This window comes from Taudactylus pleione, unplaced genomic scaffold (genome assembly GCF_031769625.1).
Source record: "Taudactylus pleione unplaced genomic scaffold, aTauple2 ptg000352l, whole genome shotgun sequence".
Lineage (NCBI taxonomy): Eukaryota > Metazoa > Chordata > Amphibia > Anura > Myobatrachidae > Taudactylus > Taudactylus pleione.
The window spans coordinates 2,645,621-2,671,607 of record NW_028284753.1 but is presented as its reverse complement, the minus strand read 5'-3'; the positions used below and the strand labels follow the sequence as shown (position 1 = coordinate 2,671,607).

General features: G+C 44.5%; 1 protein-coding gene across 1 annotated transcript in view; it reads left to right on the top strand.

Moving 5' to 3' along the window:
- Nucleotides 1-25,987, top strand: part of LOC148508617 (G protein-coupled receptor 83-like) — a 50,446-nt gene that overhangs the window by 9,143 nt on the left and 15,316 nt on the right. Inside the window, exon 3 of the mRNA XM_088444200.1 lies at nucleotides 3,102-3,235. Within this exon, the coding sequence (XP_088300326.1) occupies nucleotides 3,102-3,235 (134 nt within the window). The remainder of the gene's footprint in view (nucleotides 1-3,101; nucleotides 3,236-25,987) is intronic.

Here is a 25,987-nt window from a genome sequence, read left to right as displayed (position 1 = left end):
CAATTTGAAATTAAAAACAGGACGAAATTTGACCATCATAGAAACGGGATATAGTTATGAGATCGACGGCCGCATGGCCGCCGGTCTCAATTCCGACAGCGTAATCCCAGCAAGGGATTTAACATAGGTGTCGAAATACCGACACCTGTGTTAATCCCGACGCTGGAATGCTGAACCGATCATCCTCTCTGCCGGGTAAGTATACACTTAGCCCGGGGATGGGGGGGTTAGGTTTAGGGACCCCCGGAGGGATTTAGGATTAGGCACCCCCCCAGGGAAGGTTAGGGTTAGGCTAGGGGAAGGGGGGGTTAGGGTTAGGCACTAGGGGGATAGGTTAGGGTTTGGTACCCACCCGGGAGGGTTAGGTGTAGGGTGCAGGGAGGGGGGTTGGGTTTAGGCACCCATGGGGGGAGGTTAGGGTTAGGCACTAGGGGGGGAGGTTAGGGTTAGGCACTCCTAAGGGAGGGTTAGGGTTAGGGGGGTGAGAGGGCAGGGTTAGCATACTTACCACCGGACGTCGGCATCTTCACCTGTCGGCCTGTCACTGTCGGGATTTGAACCGGCGGTATTTCAATCGCATTACATAGGAACATATCCCTACACATCAGTTATTTTCTGGATATATCAGGAGTTTAAATGATAGGAAATAAACACTGTCAGTGGAAGATTTTGGTTGGTAAAAACGGGGACTGTCCACAGAGAATTTGAACACAAAGCTACCTGTGGAACTCCATGAATCAGACTAAACAGAACAGCTAAAAATCACTTTGTAGAAGGAGCTAGTAGATTATATACATGTGTTACTCTGCTTTCTGTTCAATGTATTTTACATTTATGTTTATCTGGTTCCCTTAGAGCTTATCCACTTAGATAGCTGCCCTGCCAAAATTGTAGTGTTGAAGCATTTTATCATGCAGCCACTCTATAGGCTGTTATGCTCGGCAATACACAGCACTCAACATGGGTTCTTTAACCCACAAGCCATCCCTGTCCTCTCTATTCCAATCTCCATTTGCTCCCAAACTTAGGAGCTCATTCAGAGTCGGTCGTGAGCTCTGAGCGCTCATGACCGACTCGATGTTGCCTCACAGCGCATGCACATGACGGAGCTGGCTCTGTCGTGCGCATGCGCGAGACCCGGCTAACGACAGGTGATCCGTCATTAGGGGTCTCGTCGTAGATGGGGCGAGCTGTCGATGTTGAGTGACAGCTCGCCCCGTTTTCTGGGCGGGCCGGGGGCATGCCTGGCCAAACGGAGGCATTCCAGTAGGAACGCTTGCCGTTTGGGGGCGGCCCCACTGACATCATCAGTGATGTCAGTGGGGAGCTTCCTGCTCGATCAGAGCAGGAAGCTCCCTGGGGCTTAAGGTTGACGAGACCCTACCTTAGGGTCTCGTCGTAAGCCCCGATGGTCGCGATGGTCTTGACCATCGCGACCATCACCCTTGTCGGTCGTTAGAGCTGTGGGTGTTAACCCACAGCCTAACGACCGTCATGGAGGCGGCCGTTCAGGATGCAAGCGGCCGCCCTGTTTCAGAACGACCACTTGCATCCTGCGACCGCCTCTGAATGAGGCCCTTAGTGCGCACAGCTCTCATACCTTCATGAGGGGAAAACATATTTTATACTTTCATGGGTCCTATGTGTACAACATGCATATTTAGTTTTAGTATCTCACAAGTGAATTAGCTAATTCGTTTGAGGATCACATTTCAGAGGTTATACCAATTAACTTAAAGTGATTCTTTAATAACCATGGAAAAATGTGTTTTACAGCCATATGTTTGCCTGTTTATAATTGAAAAACCACAATAGATCATTATATACCATAGCAATATACATCTTCTGTGGGTATACTAAGAAATATCATGTATGCATTTTAAGTAAACATGGGAATGATTCTGAGCCGTATAATGCTCCGTATACGGCCACATTCGGAATGCAGATATGTAGCTAAAGCTAACTACAGTTGGGACCAGATTAAAATTGGGGCGGATGGAGCTACAGCTCCAGTCCTCCACAAAAAAATAGGTCCATCATCATGATGATGACCAGCTGCCTAGCTGGCACACAGTCAGCTATACAGCATAAGTATTAAAATAGTTTCTATTTCTCTCACAAAATGTTGCAATTATTCTATTTTCTCTATATCTAGGGAGACAGTGGGGCTGATAGTGTAGGCGGTGTACAGACATGTGACTCTGGCCACACCCACCCAGCACTGGTCACAGCTCCTCCCCTTCTCAGTATAGGCCTTTGAACATTTTCTGCCCCAGGCCCATGTGGCCCTTAATCCAGCCTAGACTACAGTATATATACATCTTCATTCCTACATATCACACCTCCCACTGTTTTCTGTTCGCTGATGCAGCCTTCATCACAAGAATCAGAACTTACACCTACTCTATGCTGGGTGCATGAGATCCATCTGAAAGAGGTGCCCCCTTAGCATATACACCACTCAGAAGAATAGGATGACACTCTGGCTACTCACCTGCGACACTCCCTTTGCACTCCCATGAGATTGCTCTCTGTCGTGTATACTCCCAATTGCCACCCATTTGATATCCTGAAACACCAATTTCATGTACAGAGAGAAATGGGCGAGATCCATATGACTCAGAAATGCCTGGATATGTGCAAAGATACATACTGTATGCGCGCTACAGCGCATGAGCAGCTTGTGAAATTCCTTAGACGGAACTGCATACGGGCTGCCACTCAGAATCACATCCTGTGTGTCCTTTAACTACTTTTTTAGGACAACTCAAACATAAAATATAAATGATAATACCTATTAATATACCATCAGTGCATTAGGCTTTGTAATTCTCAAGCCAGCTCCACTTAAAAGATAATGTGAAATCTTCAAATGTATATGTTCTATCTGACATTGTGTATCTCATTATAGGAAGCGCTGAACATCGCTCTGCACTGGGTATTGGTCTGTTTGACAATTACTGTGCTTCAAATTGGTATAATTGCTGATATAATACAGTAGTATCACAGTGTTACACTTCACAATGTCATTTGTTACAAATGCTTATAGTAGTTTAGAGACATCTCTGTCATTGGACTAAATTTAAATATATTGATTCCAGGTCATCCTGAACCCTTTGAAGCCAAGGATGTCTGTCAGCAAAGGAGTCCTCAGCATCTCTATTATCTGGGTTATGGCAGCATGCTTCTCCCTGCCTCATGCTATATACCAGAAACTATTCCAATACAATTACAGGTGAGCTAGTGATAGTTTCACTGTATTTCTGCCTGTCATTTAGCATCTCACTTAGTACATATAATTAAGATACATAGCTAGTATTTTTGGTTCAAATTAGCATAGGATATTTGAAGTGTATTGTTGCTATTTAATTTGTCTATCTTTACTTCAAACCTATTTATCTATCATGAATATTGTAGTTTTCTTCCTATTTTATCTTTCATAAGACATGATCCAATGTATAAATACTCTATGAGTGTAATTCAGGGACTACTGATATAAGGGTTAGTGCAAAATCAGATTTGAAGAATGTGACTGCATGCAGTGGTGTTCTGCGTCTAATCCAGATCCCTAGAGCCCCTATCATGATCTGTCGCTTGTGATTAAAGGGATTTTCACAGTATTGTGCGATCCAAAAAGCAGGTTACTGCAGAGAAATCTCTGTTTTCTTCAGCATCACACCAAGCGGCTTATTCATCATAACTTAACATTCTCTGGAGGTAATTAGGTTTAGAACTCGCATGAGTTCTACCTAATTACCGGAGAAATTCATAATTCCTCCTCTCCATAAGTATCTATTCCGAAAAGCTGTCATTTCTGCTGTTACATCTGTAAAAGCAGCGCATGCGCAGCACTGCCTACAGCTGCGGTAATTCTGTCCCCCCCCCAACCCCCAACCCCTCCCCCATTCCCCCTCCGCTCACCTCCCCCCTGTCCCCCACTTACCTGGCTACTGTAGCTGCCTCAGGCTCCTTCTGCTGTGCTGACATTGTGTTCTCCCGGCAGAACACAGTAAAGTTTAGAAAAAAAAATATTTTGTTTTTCAAAACTTTACTGTGTTCTGCCGGAGAACACAGTGTCAGCACAGCAGACAGAGCCTGAGAAGCGACCAGAGTGACGGAGGGAGCCGGCAAAGGACCTGCCCAGCTGACAGCAGGTAAGTGTAACCTGCTATACGATACATGATAGTGGTGTATAGTTACACCATCAAATTCCGAAAATACATACTTTTTGGAATTTGATGAATAGCCTAATTTCCATATCCCTATACTAATGTACTAATATATGGGGAGTGTGGAAATTAACGCAGGCGGACTTAACCAGGAGATATCAGTGATATCTCCTGTGTTAAGTGTCTTCATGAATACTAAAATAACGGTAATTAAGGAAAATTTCCTTAAAAACGTTATTTTAGTGTTGACGATTAGGCCCCCAAGTTTCAAATAATTTTGCTTCCCCACACAAGTAAGGCGAAAGCAACCCGTTAGAAATTCATTAGTAAACTGCACTTACGGCAGTTTTAGATAAAAAAAAATATTTCGAATAGTGCTATGTTCTACTTACCTGTCTGCGATTTTGGGTAAAAGTAGTACTGCGCAACACTGATGAAAGTTAAAGTGTATACTTGGCATTTTAGAAATGATCGACTCATGCAAGCCCAGTATAAATACAAGTGCAACAATTAATTGAGAATGTACAGGCTTTGCTGCCCTCACATGCGCTATCCTGGAAAACAGACTGTGATTGGAGAAAAGTCCTGGGGAAGTTCGCAGGGGGACCAACATAATGCAGCACTTTGGGAGACACAGGAAGGTATTTGTTTATGAAATACTACTAGACTTCACAAGGGATACGTTCAGCATCCCGGCAGCAGAATACCGATGCTGGTTAGAATCCCGGCGCCAGCATCCGGACTGCCGGGATACCGAAGGTAAGTAGCGGAATTGGGGGGAGGGTTAGGTTTAGGGTGTGGGGAGGCGGAGGTTAAGTTAAGGCACTGCTGGGGGGGAGGTTAGGGTCAGGCACCAGGGAGGGCTAGGGTTAGGGTAGGGAGAGGGGACGGGTTAGCATAATGACCAACAAGTGTCGGTATGCTAACCCTGTTGGGATGCCAGCATCGGGATTATGACCGCTGGGATCCCCAGTGCAGGCTCCCGTACCCAACATGCTTCACAAAATATCTCTTCGATAAAATGTGATGCAATAGGATAATTAACACTGGTCACAGAAATCTCTTTTTATAAATGAAGCCTGGTGATAAGAATAGTGGCAGGTGAGAAGAATACTAAGGGGTCTATTTAACAAGGCTGATATTAATTTTTTTATATTGCCGTTCATTGCAAATGTAAAGTTTTATTTCAGGCAATTAATAAAAAACGTAACTGGGCAACAGAGTGATGCTCAGCTCACTGGCGACAGTGGCCGACAGCAGTAAGCATCGGCCATTGGTTCTAACTAATGGCGGATGAACCAATGACCTTTGGTTTCTTCATTCCAGTTTGGCACCACTTATTGTGAGGGTGTGGAGTCTAAATGCAATGTAGATTTTTACCAGCTACCCTTGCAAGGAGATATTGCTTTCTCTCCTGGGATCAGTAGGTCATGGCTCCCCTCAGTAAGTACCAGGCATCATGGGGAAGCAGTGGCTTTCATTCCCAACACTCCACAGAGACAGCACTGACTAAGGTAGTAAATGATCTGGTCACTGCCAAGGCTAAAGGCCATTATTCACTTCTAATTCTTCTAGATATCTCTGCTGCCTTTGACACTGTTGACCACTCTCTTCTCATACAAACACTACAATCCCTAGGTCTTCAAGACACAGCCCTTTCTTGGTTCTCATCCTACCTATCTAATCGCTCCTACACTGTTCGCTTCTCTGATTCTACCTCCACTTCGCTACCTCTATCAGTGGGAGTACCACAAGGCTCAGTATTAGGTCCTCTGCTTTTCTCAATCTATACCACCTCTCTTGGCAAGCTAATTAGCTATTTTGGTTTTCAGTATCATCTGTATGCGGACGATACTCAAATTTACTTATCCTCCCCAGATTTGTCACCATCCATGCTGGTCCGTGTCACTGACTGTCTCTCTGCCATTTCATCTTGGATGTCATCTCACCACCTCAAACTTAATATATCCAAAACAGAATTAATTATATTTCCACCAGCCTATTGTAGTTACCAACCTGATATCTCTATCACTGTTGACAACTCGACAATCAACCCCACCCCACAAGCTCGCTGCCTAGGTGTCATCCTTGACTCTGAACTGTCTTTTGTTCCCCAAATTCAATCTGTCTCCAAATCCTGTTAGATACATCTAAAAAACATATCCAAAATTCAACCATATCTTACGCAAGACACTGCAAAAACTCTAATGCATGCACTCATTATTTCCCACATTGATTATTGCAATAGTCTGCTTATTGGTCTTCCCAAAAACAGGCTCTCCCCACTACAATCCATTTTGAATGCAGCTGCGAGGTTGATCTTTCTCACCAAACGTTCAGTGTCTGCTGATCCACTCTGTCAGTCCCTCCATTGGCTGCCGGCCTTCTACCATATTCAATTTAAAATACTTACACTCACGCATAAAGCTATTAACCAAACCACACCAACATACATCTCATCTCAAAATATCTTCCAACCCGACATCTCCGCTCTGCACAAGATCTGCGTCTCTCATCCCCGCGCATTACTTGTTCCCATGCACGGTTACAGGACTTTTTTCAGGCTGCACCAACCCTGTGGAATGCCTTACCACGCACAATAAGACTTTCCACTAGTTTCCAAACATTCAAGCGTTCTCTAAAAACTCACTTCTTCAGACAAGCTTATCAGATTCCAGAACCGCCCACATAACCTTTTATAGCCTCCATATCTAACTCTCTTCTTATAGTAAACACCCATCACATCTTCTCCTTCTTCAATTTTACTTCCTTCTAACCCTAGGCCAACTTTCCAGTGTGATTGGATCATACAGCCCACCAAGAACATCTGCAATCGGGCTGGACCAATTTGCAATATATAGCACCTATCCTTGTGTATCAACACCTATTTCCCTACAGATTGTAAGCTTATGAGCAGGGCCCTCTTACCCTTATGTATGTGTCTTACGTATGTCATGTATGTATGTCTTTTACAACCCAGTAAAATGTTAATGTTGATTCAAATTGTAAAGCGCAACGGAATTTGCTGCGCTATATAAGAAACTGTTAATAAATAAAATAAATAAATAAATAAATAAATGAGAGGGACATCAGACATCTAGGGAAGTAGTCAGGAAGGATATAGTCAAACAGGCTTGATATATGCAGGTGGTGGCAGGAATAGTCAAAGTTCAGAATTCGTGGATGAGAGGGGAAACAAGAGACAATACAGGTTTGGGGCAGGCACAGTGGTGGATCCAGAAACTAATGAGAGAGGGAGCAGCATATTCAGTGAAGGAATGGGTCAGGGCCTAGGGGCAAAGGCGGTGTAGAAAAATGTGTGAATTGATGTAACAATGTACCTTCTGGGAATATATAGCACTTGTGGACAATTATATCAGCTGGGGGCCACTTAATAAGTTTTAGTAAACTGATGAGTGCCGCACACAAAATATTTAGATATTTGCAATACTTATCAAAAAGTTGTAACAGTATTTATTGTATGAACCAAATGTGTATATTCAACAGAAATGTTGAACATTTTAAAAGCATAAGGAAACAATTCCTGCAAGTATATCCTTTCAGCATAGGCATATTGTTAATTGGTGAAGAGTGTTTGGTGCACACGGGCCCCGCACCACACTCCCTGCACTGAAAGTATACTAACCTTGCTCCAGAAAGCGGATCCCTCCTACACCGTGGCTCCATATTCCCAGTGATATATTTGGGAAGATGGCGAAATGAGCTGAAGCTTACCTCAGTAGGGCGAGAGGAGCAGTGATATTCACTGCTCTTGCTCCTCTTACATTGCTCTGTCCCCTTGTGACCAGTGTTTGCCTGTGACGTTGGCCGACACAGGAGCACAAGGCACTGTCATCGCATGCGCAGTGGGAAGAAGACTTATTGGATTAGCCAGTCTTCGCACAGCTTGCCGGGATTGCATAGGAGCCATTTATAGGAGGAGGTCGCCGGACAGGTAAGTATTACTGCCTGGCTACAAAACATTACTATGCATCGCATGGATAGGATGCACTATACAGTGATAATTCAGCTATTTATTAAATAAACGTGAGGATGGAAATTAACTGTATGGTGGCATAGAAAGGACAGATAGGAATCAATGCTGCCCATCAATGCACTAACTCAAATCACAGCACATGCATTGCGCGCTGGGATTGCCCCTGGGTTCCTTCAATACAACCTAGGGTATCAAACACTACCATGAAAAAAAGGTACTAGGGTGGTGTTGCTGACATGGGGGTGGGTGATCCAGATTTCAAATCAAGGTGAGTGCACCTAAATAGATCAAGTGCACTCAGGCCGATATCTGCCATTCTTTGCACCACGTGAATAGCCAACAACACAACTAAAATAAAGAAACAGGGAGGGAAACTTAATACTAAAATAAAGACATGGAGACATAACTTGGCATTTAAAAAGTTCAGCTCTATATGGCATTTTGATGTTAGGTGTATGAGGACACATCTGTACCTGAACCAAACACCTAAAATATCTTTAATGAATAAATTAAAGTATACACCAACAGGGCAGTACAAATGCTGATACCTGTGCTGTAACAACAGATAAATAACCACAGCACAAACTTGAAAACAGCCGAGTTGACCTTTTTCCTAACCTCATTCAATGCTGCAAAATTAAAACCACCATACCAATACAGCCTAGGCACTATACAGGAATAAACAATATTACAAGACCAAACACAAATAATGATACATAGGTCTGTAACAATGGCAAGACTCAAGTCCAAAGATGCCCAGACCCCTAGGTCATTACCTTCTAAAAGGACAAGCAAACATTTGGGCAGGGAAGCCATAGAAAGGCCACGATAGCCCAACTACCTAATCATGCTGGGGCACCTTTGCTGCCCAAAAAAACAAAAGACAAGGGGGTACAGTATATTTATTAAGAATCATCTCTGGCTGAGATTAAACATGCTGGGCATCATTGGGACATGTGAGAGTTTTTCCCAATCAATCACACAAATTTACTGAGAATCGTGTTTGACTGAAGTATGTTTTCCGATAGTCTATGGAATTGTGTTTGATCATGTGGGAGTTCAGTCATATTTGGCTGAAATTAATAGAAGTGCCTGTGAGCAGTGTGTTCAGAAGAACCACTGCACGGATTCTGTGTGTTATAGTTAAAAGGAAGAGTTAAAATGAAAAGTAAAAATGGCATGGTGACCCCTCCAAAAAAACATAACCAGCCCTAGATCTCAGAGCTCGTTCTGGTACAGGAAATTCAGGGAAAAAAGCAACATGGGGTTCCCCCTATTTTCCTATAACCAGTGGGGTACAGGTGCCAGCGGGCTGCTGGCACTTGTGGCTCTACGAGTTGTGCAGGCCAAGCTTTCTGGGATCTGTAGACCCACTGTGAAGAACAATATTAGTACTATATTTAACCCATGCACCCACTGCCACCAGGGGTGCAGACAAGAGCCAGTTGATCCTCCACTTTCCAAGGATTGCTAGCCATGGGCTGACCTGCTTGGGGCTTGAGAATGCTTTAGCAGGGAGACCCCACACGGTGTGTCGCCCTGCTATAACATTACCACCCCGACTGCTCCTCCTTTACTGCGGCATCCTGGGCATGACAGGGAACTGAGAACCTTCTTGTACACTGCACCCATCAATAAAACAAGCAGGAAGGCAGACTGTGCAGAGGGGATGGGGCATGATAAAATAAGTAAGAGAAGAAAAATAGAGTAATAAGAAAGACAGAAATATGCACAGGACAGAAAAAGAAGGGTTAAGAATCAGTAAGTAATAAAGGGAAGAGAAAAGAAAAAACAGAAACAAAGAATTATAAAAAGGCAAACAGATGCAAACAACATAAGATAACTAGAAAAAAAATCATGAAAATAAGACACAATTGACAATAGTAAAACTCAAAATTTAAGTCACAGTGTCATCTCACTGAAGAAATGACTTCAAGAAAGAAGCCTATGCCTGTGCAGCAGTCACTTTAAATTAACTGAACCACTCCCCTTAATGCTAAACGGCTAATACAAAACATGTGACCTTCCTGCAGTCCAGCCCCCAGTCTTGTGATAGGCTTATTCAGTGTTAAGCCGGGTACACACTAGACAATATAGTGTCCGATCTGGCACATTGGACGACATATGGTCCACATCGGGCAGTGTGTACCCAATACGTCGCTGATAATGCGCGCAGGTCTGACATGTGATATAGCGACCGCTGTCGCACCGTCACTCCTTACATCAGCAAGTGTGTACGCACTTGCCAATGCCGGCACCCTGCTGGGTCCCATAGTTAACAAGGTCGGTACACACTAGACATCGTCTAGTGTGTGCCGCCCTTTATTTTCTCTGTCTTCTATCTTCAAGTGTTGTACTCCAAATTGTAAGAACAAATTAACCATAAAAATGACTCATCTACTCACATCAATAATTGTAAATTCCATTAGCTACCAGCCAACCAAAGAGCATAATTCCCATGCTAACAGCTTGCGGCTGATGTACATTTAGAGGAAGTCGAGATTAATTTCCTCCTCTACTCGTGGTCTCATTGTTATAGTGAAAACCAACCCAAACCACCTAGCACTGGGCTGCTTAAGATTTAGGGCCTGATTTACAGGCGGCTGTTTCTTTATGCTTTATGCACAGCTGATAGTATTCATACAGAGATGCCCACCAACTGCAGCGCTGATCTGTCGATGTGTGTATTAAGACACACTATGGAACATTGCACCAGCTCTATGGTGATGCAGATTATCCTTCTGCACAAGGCCGTCTATGCCAGTGCAACTGTGTTTTTAGTTAATTGCTGACTGCGACATGCTCGCCTCTATCCCGCATATGAATAGCCACCCCCCTGTTACTGTACCTCCCAGGAATGCCCAATTGCATCCAAATTAGTTCTGCAGCTCCTTGCTTTAACCATTGGGACACATACGCAGTGGCAGAGCCGTAGCAAGACTTTTTGGTGCCCTGGGCCAGAAAAAGCATTGGCGCCCCCCCTCCCCATTTTTTAAATAGGGACATAAGACGCGCATCCAAAAAAGGGCCATGGCCTCATGGGGAAGGGCCAGGGAAGAGATATATATAATGCAGAGAATACGATGTCAAAACAGTACTTTCCTTAATTATTTCAAATGCTGGGCTGCAGAATCTTTCATGTCAACATTACAGTGTTATAAGTGGTATGTTTCATCACATGAGAAAACAAGGCACATATAAAAACATGGCACACATAGTACACAAAATGTATTGTTTTCATGTACATAACAGAAATGGATCATAAAAATTCCAATAATGAAAGCAGAACATTGGAGATACAGATAATAAGATGGATAATTACCAGATCATATCTACATATGGGCTTGCAGGCAACAGTGAGTTCAGCATTCTTAATGGGAGCAAAACAGACCCATCACTACTAGGGGTGAGCGGGTTCGGATTTCTGAAATCCGAACCCCCCCGAGCCCCCCCGATCCGAGTCCGATCCGAGTCAGGCTCGACTTTTCCCGCCTGACTCGGATCTGACATCGAGGCAAAACGTCATCATCCCGCCTTCCGAGTCTCGCGGGTTTTGGATCCTATATAAGGTACCCGCGTCGGCGCCATTTTCTCACTCGGCTGTGGACAGTGAAGAGGGAGGGTGGGAGTTAGTGCTGTGTAGTGTAGTGTAGTGTAGTGCTGCTGTTGTCCACTACTTCAAAGTCCATAGGGGCTGGCTGTGTTGTGCTGTGCTGCTGTTGTTAATAGGGGCTGTGTCCACTACTTCAAAGTCCATAGGGGCTGGCTGGACTGTGTTGTGCAGTCAGTTCTCCATAGGGGCTGTGTCCACTCCAAAGTCCTGTGCAGTGGCCCAGTCCTAAAGAGGTGCTGTAGTGTTGTCCAGGGGGTGCTCTGTCCATCAGGGGTGCTCCCCCCAAGTGCTAAAAAAATAATATATTTTCTGTGTTTGTGAATTGTGTGCGCAGTAGCCACACGTGCATCAACAAAGTAGTGCCAAGCGTGCGCCTGTGTCATAAGTAAAGGGCCGGCTGGCTTGACCGTTAAAGGGTGCTGTAACCCCCGAAAGTACACTCCAGTCCAAACCAAAAAAAAATTATTTTCTGTGTTTGTGAATTGTGTGCGCAGTAGCCGCACGTGCATCAACAAAGTAGTGCCAAGCGTGCGCCTGTGTCATAAGTAAAGGGCCGGCTGGCTTGACCGTTAAGGGTGCTGTAACCCCCGAAAGTACACTCCAGTCCAAACCAAAAAAAAAATTATTTTCTGTGTTTGTGAATTGTGTGCGCAGTAGCCGCACGTGCATCAACAAAGTAGTGCCAAGCGTGCGCCTGTGTCATAAGTAAAGGGCCGGCTGGCTTGACCGTTAAGGGTGCTGTAACCCCCGAAAGTACACTCCAGTCCAAACCAAAAAAAAAATTATTTTCTGTGTTTGTGAATTGTGTGCGCAGTAGCCGCACGTGCATCAACAAAGTAGTGCCAAGCGTGCGCCTGTGTCATAAGTAAAGGGCCGGCTGGCTTGACCGTTAAGGGTGCTGTAACCCCCGAAAGTACACTCCAGTCCAAACCAAAAAAAAAATTATTTTCTGTGTTTGTGAATTGTGTGCGCAGTAGCCGCACGTGCATCAACAAAGTAGTGCCAAGCGTGCGCCTGTGTCATAGGTAAAGGGCCGGCTGGCTTGACCGTTAAGGGTGCTGTAACCCCCGAAAGTACACTCCAGTCCAAACCAAAAAAAAAATTATTTTCTGTGTTTGTGAATTGTGTGCGCAGTAGCCGCACGTGCATCAACAAAGTAGTGCCAAGCGTGCGCCTGTGTCATAAGTAAAGGGCCGGCTGGCTTGACCATTAAGGGTGCTGTAACCCCCGAAAGTACACTCCAGTCCAAACCAAAAAAAAAATTATTTTCTGTGTTTGTGAATTGTGTGCGCAGTAGCCGCACGTGCATCAACAAAGTAGTGCCAAGCGTGCGCCTGTGTCATAAGTAAAGGGCCGGCTGGCTTGACCGTTAAGGGTGCTGTAACCCCCGAAAGTACACTCCAGTCCAAACCAAAAAAAAAATTATTTTCTGTGTTTGTGAATTGTGTGCGCAGTAGCCGCACGTGCATCAACAAAGTAGTGCCAAGCGTGCGCCTGTGTCATAGGTAAAGGGCCGGCTGGCTTGACCGTTAAGGGTGCTGTAACCCCCGAAAGTACACTCCAGTCCAAACCAAAAAAAAAATTATTTTCTGTGTTTGTGAATTGTGTGCGCAGTAGCCGCACGTGCATCAACAAAGTAGTGCCAAGCGTGCGCCTGTGTCATAAGTAAAGGGCCGGCTGGCTTGACCATTAAGGGTGCTGTAACCCCCGAAAGTACACTCCAGTCCAAACCAAAAAAAAAATTATTTTCTGTGTTTGTGAATTGTGTGCGCAGTAGCCGCACGTGCATCAACAAAGTAGTGCCAAGCGTGCGCCTGTGTCATAAGTAAAGGGCCGGCTGGCTTGACCGTTAAGGGTGCTGTAACCCCCGAAAGTACACTCCAGTCCAAACCAAAAAAAAAATTATTTTCTGTGTTTGTGAATTGTGTGCGCAGTAGCCGCACGTGCATCAACAAAGTAGTGCCAAGCGTGCGCCTGTGTCATAAGTAAAGGGCCGGCTGGCTTGACCGTTAAAGGGTGCTGTAACCCCCAAAGTACACTCCAGTCCAAACCAAAAAAAAAATTATTTTCTGTGTTTGTGAATTGTGTGCGCAGTAGCCGCACGTGCATCAACAAAGTAGTGCCAAGCGTGCGCCTGTGTCATAAGTAAAGGGCCGGCTGGCTTGACCGTTAAGGGTGCTGTAACCCCCGAAAGTACACTCCAGTCCAAACCAAAAAAAAAATTATTTTCTGTGTTTGTGAATTGTGTGCGCAGTAGCCGCACGTGCATCAACAAAGTAGTGCCAAGCGTGCGCCTGTGTCATAAGTAAAGGGCCGGCTGGCTTGACCGTTAAAGGGTGCTGTAACCCCCAAAGTACACTCCAGTCCAAACCAAAAAAAAAATTATTTTCTGTGTTTGTGAATTGTGTGCGCAGTAGCCGCACGTGCATCAACAAAGTAGTGCCAAGCGTGCGCCTGTGTCATAAGTAAAGGGCCGGCTGGCTTGACCGTTAAGGGTGCTGTAACCCCCGAAAGTACACTCCAGTCCAAACCAAAAAAAAAATTATTTTCTGTGTTTGTGAATTGTGTGCGCAGTAGCCGCACGTGCATCAACAAAGTAGTGCCAAGCGTGCGCCTGTGTCATAAGTAAAGGGCCGGCTGGCTTGACCGTTAAAGGGTTCTGTAACCCCCAAAGTACACTCCAAACCAAAAAAATATATATTTTCTGTGTTTGTGACTTGTGTGCACTGTGGCTGCACGTGCATCAACAAAGGAGCAGCGCCAAGCGTGCGCCTGTGTCCCATAAGTAAAGAGCCGGCTGGCTCATTTCTTAAAGGGTGGTGTAACCCACAAAGTGCACTACTCTCCAGCAAAAATAAAAAAATATTTTCTGTGTTTGTGTGCGCTTTAGCCGCACGTATATATATCAATATAACATAAATGGAGGACCAAACTTTCTCTGATAAAAATAAAATAGGGAAAGATCAAGAACCACTTCCTACTAGTGCTGTTGCTGCTGCTGGGAGTTGTTCATCATCCCAGAGAGGAAGTAGGAACATCACTACTTTTACTAAACAATTGACCCTCCAACAGTCCCTAGCGATGAGGATGAAGTACGACAGCAGTCATCCTGAAGCAAAACGTATAACTGAGGCCTTGACTGCTATGTTGGTGTTAGACGTGCGTCCGGTATCCGACATTAGTGCAGTGGGATTTAGACAATTGATGGAGGTAGTGTGTCCTCGGTTCCAAATCCCGTCTAGATTCCACCTGCATCCTCAAAGCAGCAGCGACAAGCGTGCGTCTGTCTGTTAAAGGGTGGTGACACCCTCAAAGTGTGCTACACAAACAATTAAAATATTGTTATTTTTTTTTCTGTCTTTGTGAAATGTGTGGGATGTAGCCGCACCTGCATCCTTAAAGCAGCAGCGACAAGCGTGCGTCTGTCTGTTAAAGGGTGGTGACACCCTCAAAGTGTGCTACACAAACAATTAAAATATTGTTCTTTTTTTTCTGTCTTTGTGAATTGTGTGGGCTGTAGCCGCACTTGCATCCTCAAAGCAGCAGCGACAAGCGTGCGTCTGTCTGTTAAAGGGTGGTGTAACTCACGAAGTGCTCCAAAAAATAAAAAACTATTTTTTTAATGTGTTTGTGACTTGTGTGCGATGTAGCCGCACTTGCATCCTCAAAGCAGCAGCGACAAGCGTGCGTCTGTCTGTTAAAGGGTGGTGACACCCTCAAAGTGTGCTACACAAACAATAAAAATATTCTTCTTTTTTCTGTCTTTGTGAATTGTGTGGGCTGTAGCCGCACTTGCATCCTCAAAGCAGCAGCGACAAGCGTGCGTCTGTCTGTTAGAGGGTGGTGTAACCCTCAAAGTGTGCTCCACAAACAATAAAAATATTCTTTTTTTTTTTCTGTCTTTGTGAATTGTGTGGGCTGTAGCCGCACTTGAATCCTCAAAGCAGCAGCGACAAGCGTGCGTCTGTCTGTTAAAGGATTACATCGGTGACAGCATCCAAGTAGGCATGTCAGACAGTCCGTACCTGTACTGGCAGGAAAAAGAAGCAATTTGGAGGTCCCTGTACAAACTGGCTCTATTTTACCTGAGTTGCCCCCCCTCCAGTGTGTACTCCGAAAGAGTGTTTAGTGCAGCCGGGAACCTTGTTAGCGAAAGGCGTAGGAGGTTGCTTCCACAAAATGTGGAGAAGATGATGTTCATAAAATGAATGATCAACTCTTCCAGGGAGACCAGCCTCCAGAACGTACAGAGGGACCTGTGGTTCCAGCAGGGACGAATTAATACTCTGTGAGGATGAGGATGTACATAACACTGAAGAGGGTGAGGAATCTGTGGATGAGGAGGATGAGGACGACTTCTTGCCTCCGTAGAGCCAGTTTGTGCAGGGACAGATTAATTGCCAGCTTGTTTTGTGGGGGCCCAAACGAACCAATCATTTCAGCCACAGTTGTGTGGCAGACCCTGGCGCTGAAATGATTGGTTTGTTAAAGTGTGCATGTCCTGTTTATACAACATAAGGGTGGGTGGGAGGGCCCAAGGACAATTCCATCTTGCACCTCTTTTTTTTCTTTGCATTATGTACAGTTTGGGGCCTAGTTTTTCAATGCCATCCTGACTGCCACTGCAGTTTCACGCCTAGATGGGTCACGTGTTTGTGCCGCCCACTCGTGTCGCTTAGCATAGTCATCCAGCTACCTCGGTGCAACCTTTTGGACATAAAAACACTATTGTGAGGTGTGAGGTATTCAGAATAGACTGGAAATGAGTGGAAATTAAGGTTATTGAGGTTAATAATAGCATAGGAGCAGAAAAACCTACAAATTCTGTGATTTTAGCTGTTTTTATGCTTTTTTTCAAAAAAATACAGATCCAAAACACAAAACCCAGAACCCAAAACACGGAAGGGTGGTTTTGGCAAAACCAATCCAGATCCAAAACACGAAGAAAGATCCAGATCCAAAACCAAAACACAAAACACGAAAAGTGGCCGGTGCACACCCCTAATCACTACAAGGGCTTCCTGTATGAAGTATCCGGAAACCTCCATCACTATATTTACAGGCCCATAGATATGATGATAACAGCAATGGGACAGCCATTTATTAGATAAAATGAAATTAGACTGCTGGTTTTGTTTTTTTTAGTAAACCCAGTATGCTTATGCAGATAGGCCAGCAGTACAGTAGCTACTTTACCAATTTGGCTAGGGCAGGGAGGTCCCTTCCCCTGTAACTTGATGAGATTCTTAATGATGAATGTGTATACAGTGCGCGTGTATCTACAGCCGCTCCACTCCCCGCCCGTGTCTCACCTGGCAGGTCCGTCCCGTCATGCAGTGACTGTCCAGTGTCCGCTCCACACACAGAGCACACTCTGCTCCTCCGGTCCCTGTGCTGACCAACAGCACAGCAGCAGCTCCTCACTGTCTTCAGTGCACTTTTGGAGCCTTGGGCGGGGAGACGTCATGATGCGTCTCCCGTCCCAATAGGTTGCCGGGACTCGGGAGGCAGACTCACACTTAATAACACTGCGGTTGTCTCATAATGAAGGGGAAGGCTGTTGCACTGTCCCACTCCATACTAAACAGCGCTGGGCGCCGCGGGCGTGCTGCAGTGGCCGCCCAGCGCTGCCAGCAGATAGAATGAGGTGGGCGGCCGGTGATCCGCCCTCAGCGCTGCTCCGCTCTGTGCGGTGGCACCTATCGCACCACCCTAGCTATGGCCCTGTGCAGTGGAACTCGGATGCATGCCCAGAATGAAAACATCAGCCATTTGAATAACGGCATCGACATTACTTGCACCTCTGAATCAGACTCTTAGGTGTATATTTACTAAAGTACTATAGTGCAGGTTTATAGAAGTGGAGATGTTGCCCATAGCAACCAATGAGATTCTAGTTATTATCTTCTATAAGGTGCTAAATAAATAAGTAGAATCTGATTGGTTGCTATGGGCAACATCTCCACTTCTATGAACCCGCACTTTAGTAAATATACCACTTAGGGAGGGGGCTTTAGGTTCTTTTATTTTACACAGTAAGCATTAAGCATTACAATAAGAAAACATGCCTATAGAGCGAAGCTCTGAAAATGATTTTGACAAGGGACAATTTTAAATTATTCTGGTAGGTTGTTCTGGAGATGGTGAGCCCAGGAAAAGAGGGCAGAGCAGCCATATTTCATATTGAATTTTGGAAATATTTGCCTGCTTCAAGAACTTTCTTGATAACTACTGAAACCTACTGTATATTGAGATATTTGAGTAATTTGTCCACAAAGTTTTAAGGATTAACTGTGTTTGGATGGACAGCCAACCCAGTACGGATAGCATGTCGCAATGGTGTGTTTTGGAGTTGGCTACATCACAAAATGCATCTCCATAAGTCAATAATATGCATAAGCATACATTTAGTAGTGCACTTTTCGGTAATGGGTGTTGGTGGTATTCTGCCAATACAGTTTAGGATACATTTTGGATGTCAGGATATCTACATGCAAACCAACAAAGGGTTATAAGCAGGATAATGATGTCACAATAGTGTTGGAGATTGATGATGTGTATGTATTACATGTCGCAAGTGTAGCCTTTATCCCAAATAACATGGGTAGTGTTTTATCAGAGCACATAAATAATTTCTTTTCTCCAATGTTCCACTGAGAGAGAACCCCCATAGATGAATACCCCAGCAATACATCTTTAATAAAAGGGCATCAGTTATAAAAAAGTACAGATCTCAACAATAAGCCTATAGCATACGTGCCGACATTCTGACTACCCACATACCCACACCAGCATGGAAGGGGGTGAGTGAGGGGGCAGGCATGGCACAGGTGTTCCAGCATTATCATGTCACCGTGGTCATGCCCCCACTGTAATATGTCGATATTTACGGCATTGTAAAGCGGGGAACTTGGCTACGATGATGCAATTCAGTACTTTACTTGGGGAAGTGGGTGGTACCGAGTGGTGGGGGGCACTGCAGGATACTTGTATGTCTTTCTGGGCCACTGGGAGCAGCACACGAATTTTGGCAGCCTCTCGGCAGTTTCGGGATGGTAGGCAAGTATGACCTATAGGCTATAGCCCGATAAGACTAATATTAGTAAACTAAAGTAAGAAAGAAGAGAGATTAGGGACCTACAGAATGGTGGGGGACCAATTATCCTGCTTTCATTGACAATTAAGCAGGTTCCTCCAACACAACATTTTCGAAGCTCTGATCAATCTAATATGAGGAGATTTTGGTGAGAAATGCATCCGTGTATGAAAGAAAGTTCCCACATGCAACTTCCTATTTGTGTTTAGTGACTGAAATTATGATCATTACAATGAAGGGATTAACAATAATATCTAAATGTAAATTATAGTAAGTGTTAAGGTCCATCTGACTCCAAAATCATAGAGCAATGATTGTAATAATTATTACACTATATTCTATTTAACAACAAAATGGCAGAGTTCAGCTTGGTGTCAGAGTAGCAGAAACCTATAATGTTAAGGGAGTAAAATACCAATTACAAACATATAGTACTTAGATGTACAGTAATTGTATCCCATCTCATAATCCTGTTTCCACCCAAAAAGAAAAAAGGGCGCAGTAATATATTAATAACAACAGAGAATAGAATAAAGCCAAATAAAAAAGCATTGCTTAGCTCCATAACTGTAGAAGATACAATATTCCCTTTGAATCTGAACATTTAAGCACAAGAGATACAGGATCTTGTTTAGTGGTTTTCTTATGCATTTACCGTGTGTTCTTTTATCAGTTTAACGGATATGAACAGTACATCCACTTCTCACTAACAGCATGAGCTAGAAATGACAAGTCAGTCGGTTTACTGGGCTGTCATTTAGTACAGCTCTGAGGATGCATCCAGAATAATTACAGGCACACAGAATAAGCATACTGTATGTAAATATTAGGCCTGGATAAATGCATGCATACCCTATGAATTCATGTGGTATTGACAGCAGAGGATCTCAGTGGGATCTGGTGAACAATACAAGGGCCGTACCAGCATATCTGAGAGACTTATCGCTGCCAAGGCTCACTGAGACCATTTATGCCACATATAAAAACATTATTTTTAAACGATTTCACATCATTATTATTATTAATATTATATTTTATTTCTATGGCTCCACAAGAGATCCATAACCTTGCACAAAGGTGAAATAGCATACAGCAAAGTCACACATGTACAAAACTGATAAGCTTACAAATTACTTATATACATTACTTAATTACAATATACAATTTACATTATGCTAATGGTGATATGGGCAGACACAAAGAGGGAGGCAGAGATGAGGGTTGCAAAAGTGAGTTAAGAGGAGGAGTAGGCTTGAATGAAGAGATAAGTTTTTAGGGTATATTTAAAGGTTGGGAGGATAATTCAAGTCTGATTGAATGTGGAAAGGCATTCCTGAGTTTTGGAGCAGCACAGGAGAAATCCGGGAGGTGGGAGTGGGGTCAGTAGGTGAGGTTGTAGTTATTTGCAGAGCAAAGTAGGAGGACGGGAGTGTGTTTGGAAATGAGGCTTAAGATATAGGAAGGAGTGCAGTGGATGATGGCTTTGCAAGAGAGTAAAATAGAGGAAGTATGGACTGATAAGGGGCAAGGAGAGAATCTGGTGGGCCAGAGAGAAGTATGTTGCAGTAGTCTAAGCATTAGTTGTTGGGAGTGATAGATAATAATGCAGCAGTAGGGCCAGCCCACCTAAGGTGATTTTTTTTATTTTTTCTGGATGCAGTAGAAGGACCTAGCAATGTCCCTGAACATATATGTGCACATTGGTGTCCTTATATACTGGATAGTATATGTAATGCAGTATTAATAATTAACACTAAAGATGATACATAGTATAGGCTGTAGGGAAGAGAGTCTAAAAAAACTAACTTTCGCTATCAAACATGCTGTAGGGCCTGATCAGAGAACTACGCTATTACTGTCGCTGCTCTGATTTTGTAAGCAGAGGATATGCAAAAATATGCTAATGTCATAGATGGTGGGTTTTGTATTTAGAAGCCCAGAGGCGTCATCGCAAACCCAAGTAACACTACTAATACACAGCCACATATGCAGATCCTTCGATAATCAGCCTTTTGTGTAATCTTCTGGTCTGAAATGAGATGCCAGAGCCGTGTTTTGTGTGTATGGGATTGCAAAACGGTTGCGACATGCCTGTGTTTTTAGTGACACACCCTATTACCTCACCAAAAGAGCCCTTAACTCTCACTCACTCTGCAAATAAAAAGTTGCTGCTTGTGTATACCTTGAAAAAGATCCAAACAGACTGATCGAAACACGTTGGTTACGGGACTTTGGTTATGAGATTTTTGTGCCATTGTACTATTGGATTTGTCGACCTGTTTGGAGGAGATAGAGGATTCCGGACTTCACTGTCATAATTTATCAGGTCTTGATCCTTCACTTTATGTTTTATGTCTTGTCGTTTGTAATAAACTGCTGTTTAGCTACATATATCATCCTTTTCCTTTACATGATGAGGATGTATGGCTGAATGATGACAAACTGATGGGACAATGAATGATATCTAAAAAGAAACCACTACGGGCATTTTCAGCGCACACTGAATGTGAGTAAACCCTCTGTCATTGTTTGAAACTATACAAAAGAACTAGGGGTGACAAAGACAATGAAGACACCTTTTAAAAGGATTAAGTATATTTTCAATATTTTTTCAATATTATCTCTCATACTGATACTCAAATCTACCTATCCTCCCCAGATTTATCACCATTTGTATTGGTCCGTGTCACTGAATGTCTTTCTGCCATTTCATCTTGGATATCATCTCGCCACCTGAAACTTCATATTTTTAAAACAGAATTAATTATATTTCCACCAGCCAGTAACAGTTACCATGCTGATCTCTCGACCTCTGTTGATAACTCGACAATCCACCCTGCCCCACAAGCTCGCTGCCTCGGTGTCATACTTGACTCTGAACTGTCCTTTGTTTCCCACATTCAATCTGTCTCAAAATCATGTTACATACATCTAAAAAACATATCCAAAATTCGACCATATCTCACACAAGACACTGCAAAAACTCTAATCCATGCACTCATTATTTCCCGCATTGACTATTGCAATAGTCTCCTTACTGGCCTTCCCAAAAGCAGACTATCGCAATTACAATCCATTATGAATGCAGCTGCGAGGCTTATCATCCTTGCCAAATGTTCATCGTCTGCTGCACGACTCTGTCAGTCCCTTCATTGGCTGCCGGTTTTCTACCGTATTCAATATAAAATACTTTTACTTACACATAAGGCTATTAACTAGGGGTGAGCGGGTTCGGATTTCTGAAATCCGAACCCCCCCGAGCCCCCCCGATCCGAGGCCGATCCGAGTAAGGCTCGACTTTTCCCACCTGACTCAGATCTGAAATCGAGGCAAAACGTCATCATCCCGCCTTCCGGGTCTCGCGGGTTTTGGATTGTATATAAGGTACCCGCATCGGCGCCATTTTCTCACTCGGCTGTGGACAGTGAAGAGGGAGGGTGGGAGTTAGGGCTGGCTGGGCTGTGTAGTATAGTGTAGTGTAGTGCAGTGTAGTGTTGTGCTGTGCTGCGCTGTGCTGCTGTTGTCCATAGGGGCTGTGTCCACTCCTCCAAAGTCCAAAGGGGCTGGCTGTGTTGTGCTGTGCTGCTGTTGTCCATAGGGGCTGTGTCCACTCTTCCAAAGTCCATAGGGGCTGCCTGTGTTGTGCTGTGCTGCTGTTGTCCATAGGGGCTGTGTCCACTCCTCCAAAGTCCATAGGGGCTGACTGTGTTGTGCTTTGCTGCTGTTGTCCATAGGGGCTGTGTCCACTCCTCCAAAGTCCATAGGTGTTGGCTGTGTTGTGCTGTGCTGCTGTTGTCCATAGGGGCTGTGTCCACTCCTCCAAAGTCCATACGGGCTGGCTGTGTTGTGCTGCTGTTGTCCATAGGGGCTGTGTCCACTCCTTCAAAGTCCATAGGAGCTGGCTGTGTTGTGCTGTGCTGCTGTTGTCCATAGGGGCTGTGTCCACTCCTCCAAAGTCCATAGGGGCTGGCTGGACTGTGTTGTGCAGTCAGTTGTCCATAGGGGCTGTGTCCACTCCAAAGTCCGGTGCAGTGTCCCAGTCCTAAAGGGGTGCTGTAGTGTTGTCCAGGGGGTGCTCTATCCATCAGGGGTACTCCCCCCAAGTGCAAAAAAATAAATATTTTTTCTGTGTTTGTGAATTGTGTGCGCAGTAGCCGCACGTGCATCAACAAAGTAGCGCCAAGCGTGCGCCTGTGTCCCATAGGTAAAGGGCCGGCTGGCTTGACCGTTAAAGGGTGCTGTAACCCCCAAAGTGCACTCCAATAAAAATTAAAAAAAAAAAAATTTTTGTGTTTGTGAATTGTGTGTGCAGTAGCCGCACATGCATCAACAAAGTAGCGCCAAGCGTGCGCCTGTGTCATAGGTAAAGGGCCGGCTGGCTTGACCGTTAAAGGGTGCTGTAACCCCCAAAGTGCACTTAAAAAAAAATAAAAATATATATATTTTTGTGTTTGTGAATTGTGTGCGTAGTAGCCGCACGTGCATCAACAAAGTAGTGCCAAGCGTGCGCCTGTGTCATAAGTAAAGGGGCAGCTGGCTTGACCGTTAAAGGGTGCTGTAACCCCCAAAGTGCACTCCAAACCAAATAAAAAAATATTTTCTGTGTTTGTGAATTTTGTGGGCTGTAGCTACACGTGCATCAACAAAGGAGCAGCGCCAAGCGTGCGCCTGTGTCCCATAAGTAAAGGGCCAGCTGGCTCATTTCTTAAAGGGTGGTGTAACCCACAAAGTGCACTACTCTCCAACAAAAATAAAAAATTATTTTCTGTGTTTGTGTGTGCCTTAGCCGCACGTATATATCAATATAACATAAATTTTAAAAATAAAATAGGGAAAGATCAAGAACCACTTCCTCCTAGTGCTGTTGATGCTGCTGGGAGTTGTTCATCATCCCAGAGAGGAAGTAGGAACACCACTACTTTTACTAAACAATTGACCCTCCAACAGTCCTTAGCGAGGAGGATGAAGTACAACAGCAGTCATCCTGAAGCAAAACATATAACTGAGGCCTTGACTGCTATGTTGGTGTTAGATGTGCATCCGGTATCCGCCATTAGTGCAGTGGGATTTAGACAATTGATGGAGGTAGTGTGTCCCCGGTTCCAAATCCCATCTAGATTCCACCTGCATCCTCGAAGCAGCAGCGACAAGCATGCGTCTGTCTGTTAAAGGGTGCTGTAACCCTGAAAGTGCGCTCCACAAACAATAAAAAAATTCTTCTTTTTTTTCTGTCTTTGTGAATTGTGTGGGCTGTAGCCGCACCTGCATCCTCAAAGCAGCAGCGACAAGCGTGCGTCTGTCTGTTAAAGTGTGGTGTAACCCTCAAAGTGCGCTCCACAAACAATAAAAAAATTCTTCTTTTTTTTCTGTCTTTGTGAATTGTGTGGGCTGTAGCCGCACCTGCATCCTCAAAGCAGCAGCGACAAGCGTGTGTCTGTCTGTTAAAGGGTGGTGTAACCCTCAAAGTGCGCTCCACAAACAATAAAAAAATTCTTCTTTTTTTTCTGTCTTTGTGAATTGTGTGGGCTGTAGCCGCACCTGCATCCTCAAAGCAGCAGCGACAAGCGTGCGTCTGTCTGTTAAAGTGTGGTGTAACCCTCAAAGTGCGCTCCACAAACAATAAAAAAATTCTTCTTTTTTTTCTGTCTTTGTGAATTGTGTGGGCTGTAGCCGCACCTACATCCTCAAAGCAGCAGCGACAAGCGTGTGTCTGTCTGTTAAAGGGTGGTGTAACCCTCAAAGTGCGCTCCACAAACAATAAAAAAATTCTTCTTTTTTTTTCTGTCTTTGTGAATTGTGTGGGCTGTAGCCGCACCTGCATCCTCAAAGCAGCAGCGACAAGCATGCGTCTGTCTGTTAAAGGGTGGTGTAACCCTCAAAGTGCGCTCCACAAACAATAAAAAAATTCTTCTTTTTTTTCTGTCTTTGTGAATTGTGTGGGCTGTAGCCGCACCTGCATCCTCAAAGCAGCAGCGACAAGCGTGTGTCTGTCTGCTAAAGGGTGGTGTAACCCTCAAAGTGCGCTCCACAAACAATAAAAAAATTCTTCTTTTTTTTTCTGTCTTTGTGAATTGTGTGGGCTGTAGCCGCACCTGCATCCTCAAAGCAGCAGCGACAAGCATGCGTCCGTCTGTTAAAGGGTGGTGTAACCCTCAAATTGCGCTCCACAAACAATAAAAAAATTCTTCTTTTTTTCTCTCTTTGTGAATTGTTTGGGCTGTAGCTGCACCTGCATCCTCAAAGCAGCAGCGACAAGTGTGCGTCTGTCTGTTAAAGGGTGGTGTAACCCTCAAAGTGCGCTCCACAAAAAATAAAAAAATCTTCTTTTTTTCTCTGTCTTTGTGAATTGTGTGGGCTGTAGCCGCACCTGCATCCTCAAAGCAGCAGCGACAAGCATGCGTCCGTCTGTTAAAGGATTACATCGGTTACAGCATCAAAGTAGGCATGTCAGACAGTCCGTACCTGTACTGGCAGGAAAAAGAGGCAATTTGGAGGCCCCTGTACAAACTTGCACTATTTTACCTGAGTTGTCCCCCTTCCAGTGTGTACTCCGAAAGAGTGTAGAGTGCAGCTGGGAACCTTGTCAGCGAAAGGCGTAGGAGGTTGTTTTCTCAAAATGTGGAGAAGATGATGTTCATAAAATGAATTATCAACTATTCCAGGGAGACCAACCTCCAGAACGTATAGAGGGACCTGTGGTTGTGGATTCCAGCGGGGACGAATTAATACTCTGTGACGATGAGGATGTACACAACACTGAAGAGGGTGAGGAATCGGTGGATGAGGAGGATGAGGACGACATCTTGCCTCCGTAGAGCCAGTTTGTGCAGGGACAGATTAATTGCCAGCTTGTTTTGTGGGGGCCCAAACGAACCAATCATTTCAGCCACAGTCGTGTGGCAGACCCTGGCGCTGAAATTATTGGTTTTCAAACTGCCATCCTGTCTGCCACTGCAGTGTCACTCCTAGATGGACCATGTGTTTGTGCCGCCCACTCGTGTCGCTTAGCATAGTCATCCAGCTACCTCGGTGCAACCTTTTGGACATAAAAACACTATTGTGAGGTGTGAGGTGTTCAGAATAGCCTGGAAATGAGTGGAAATTAAGGTTAT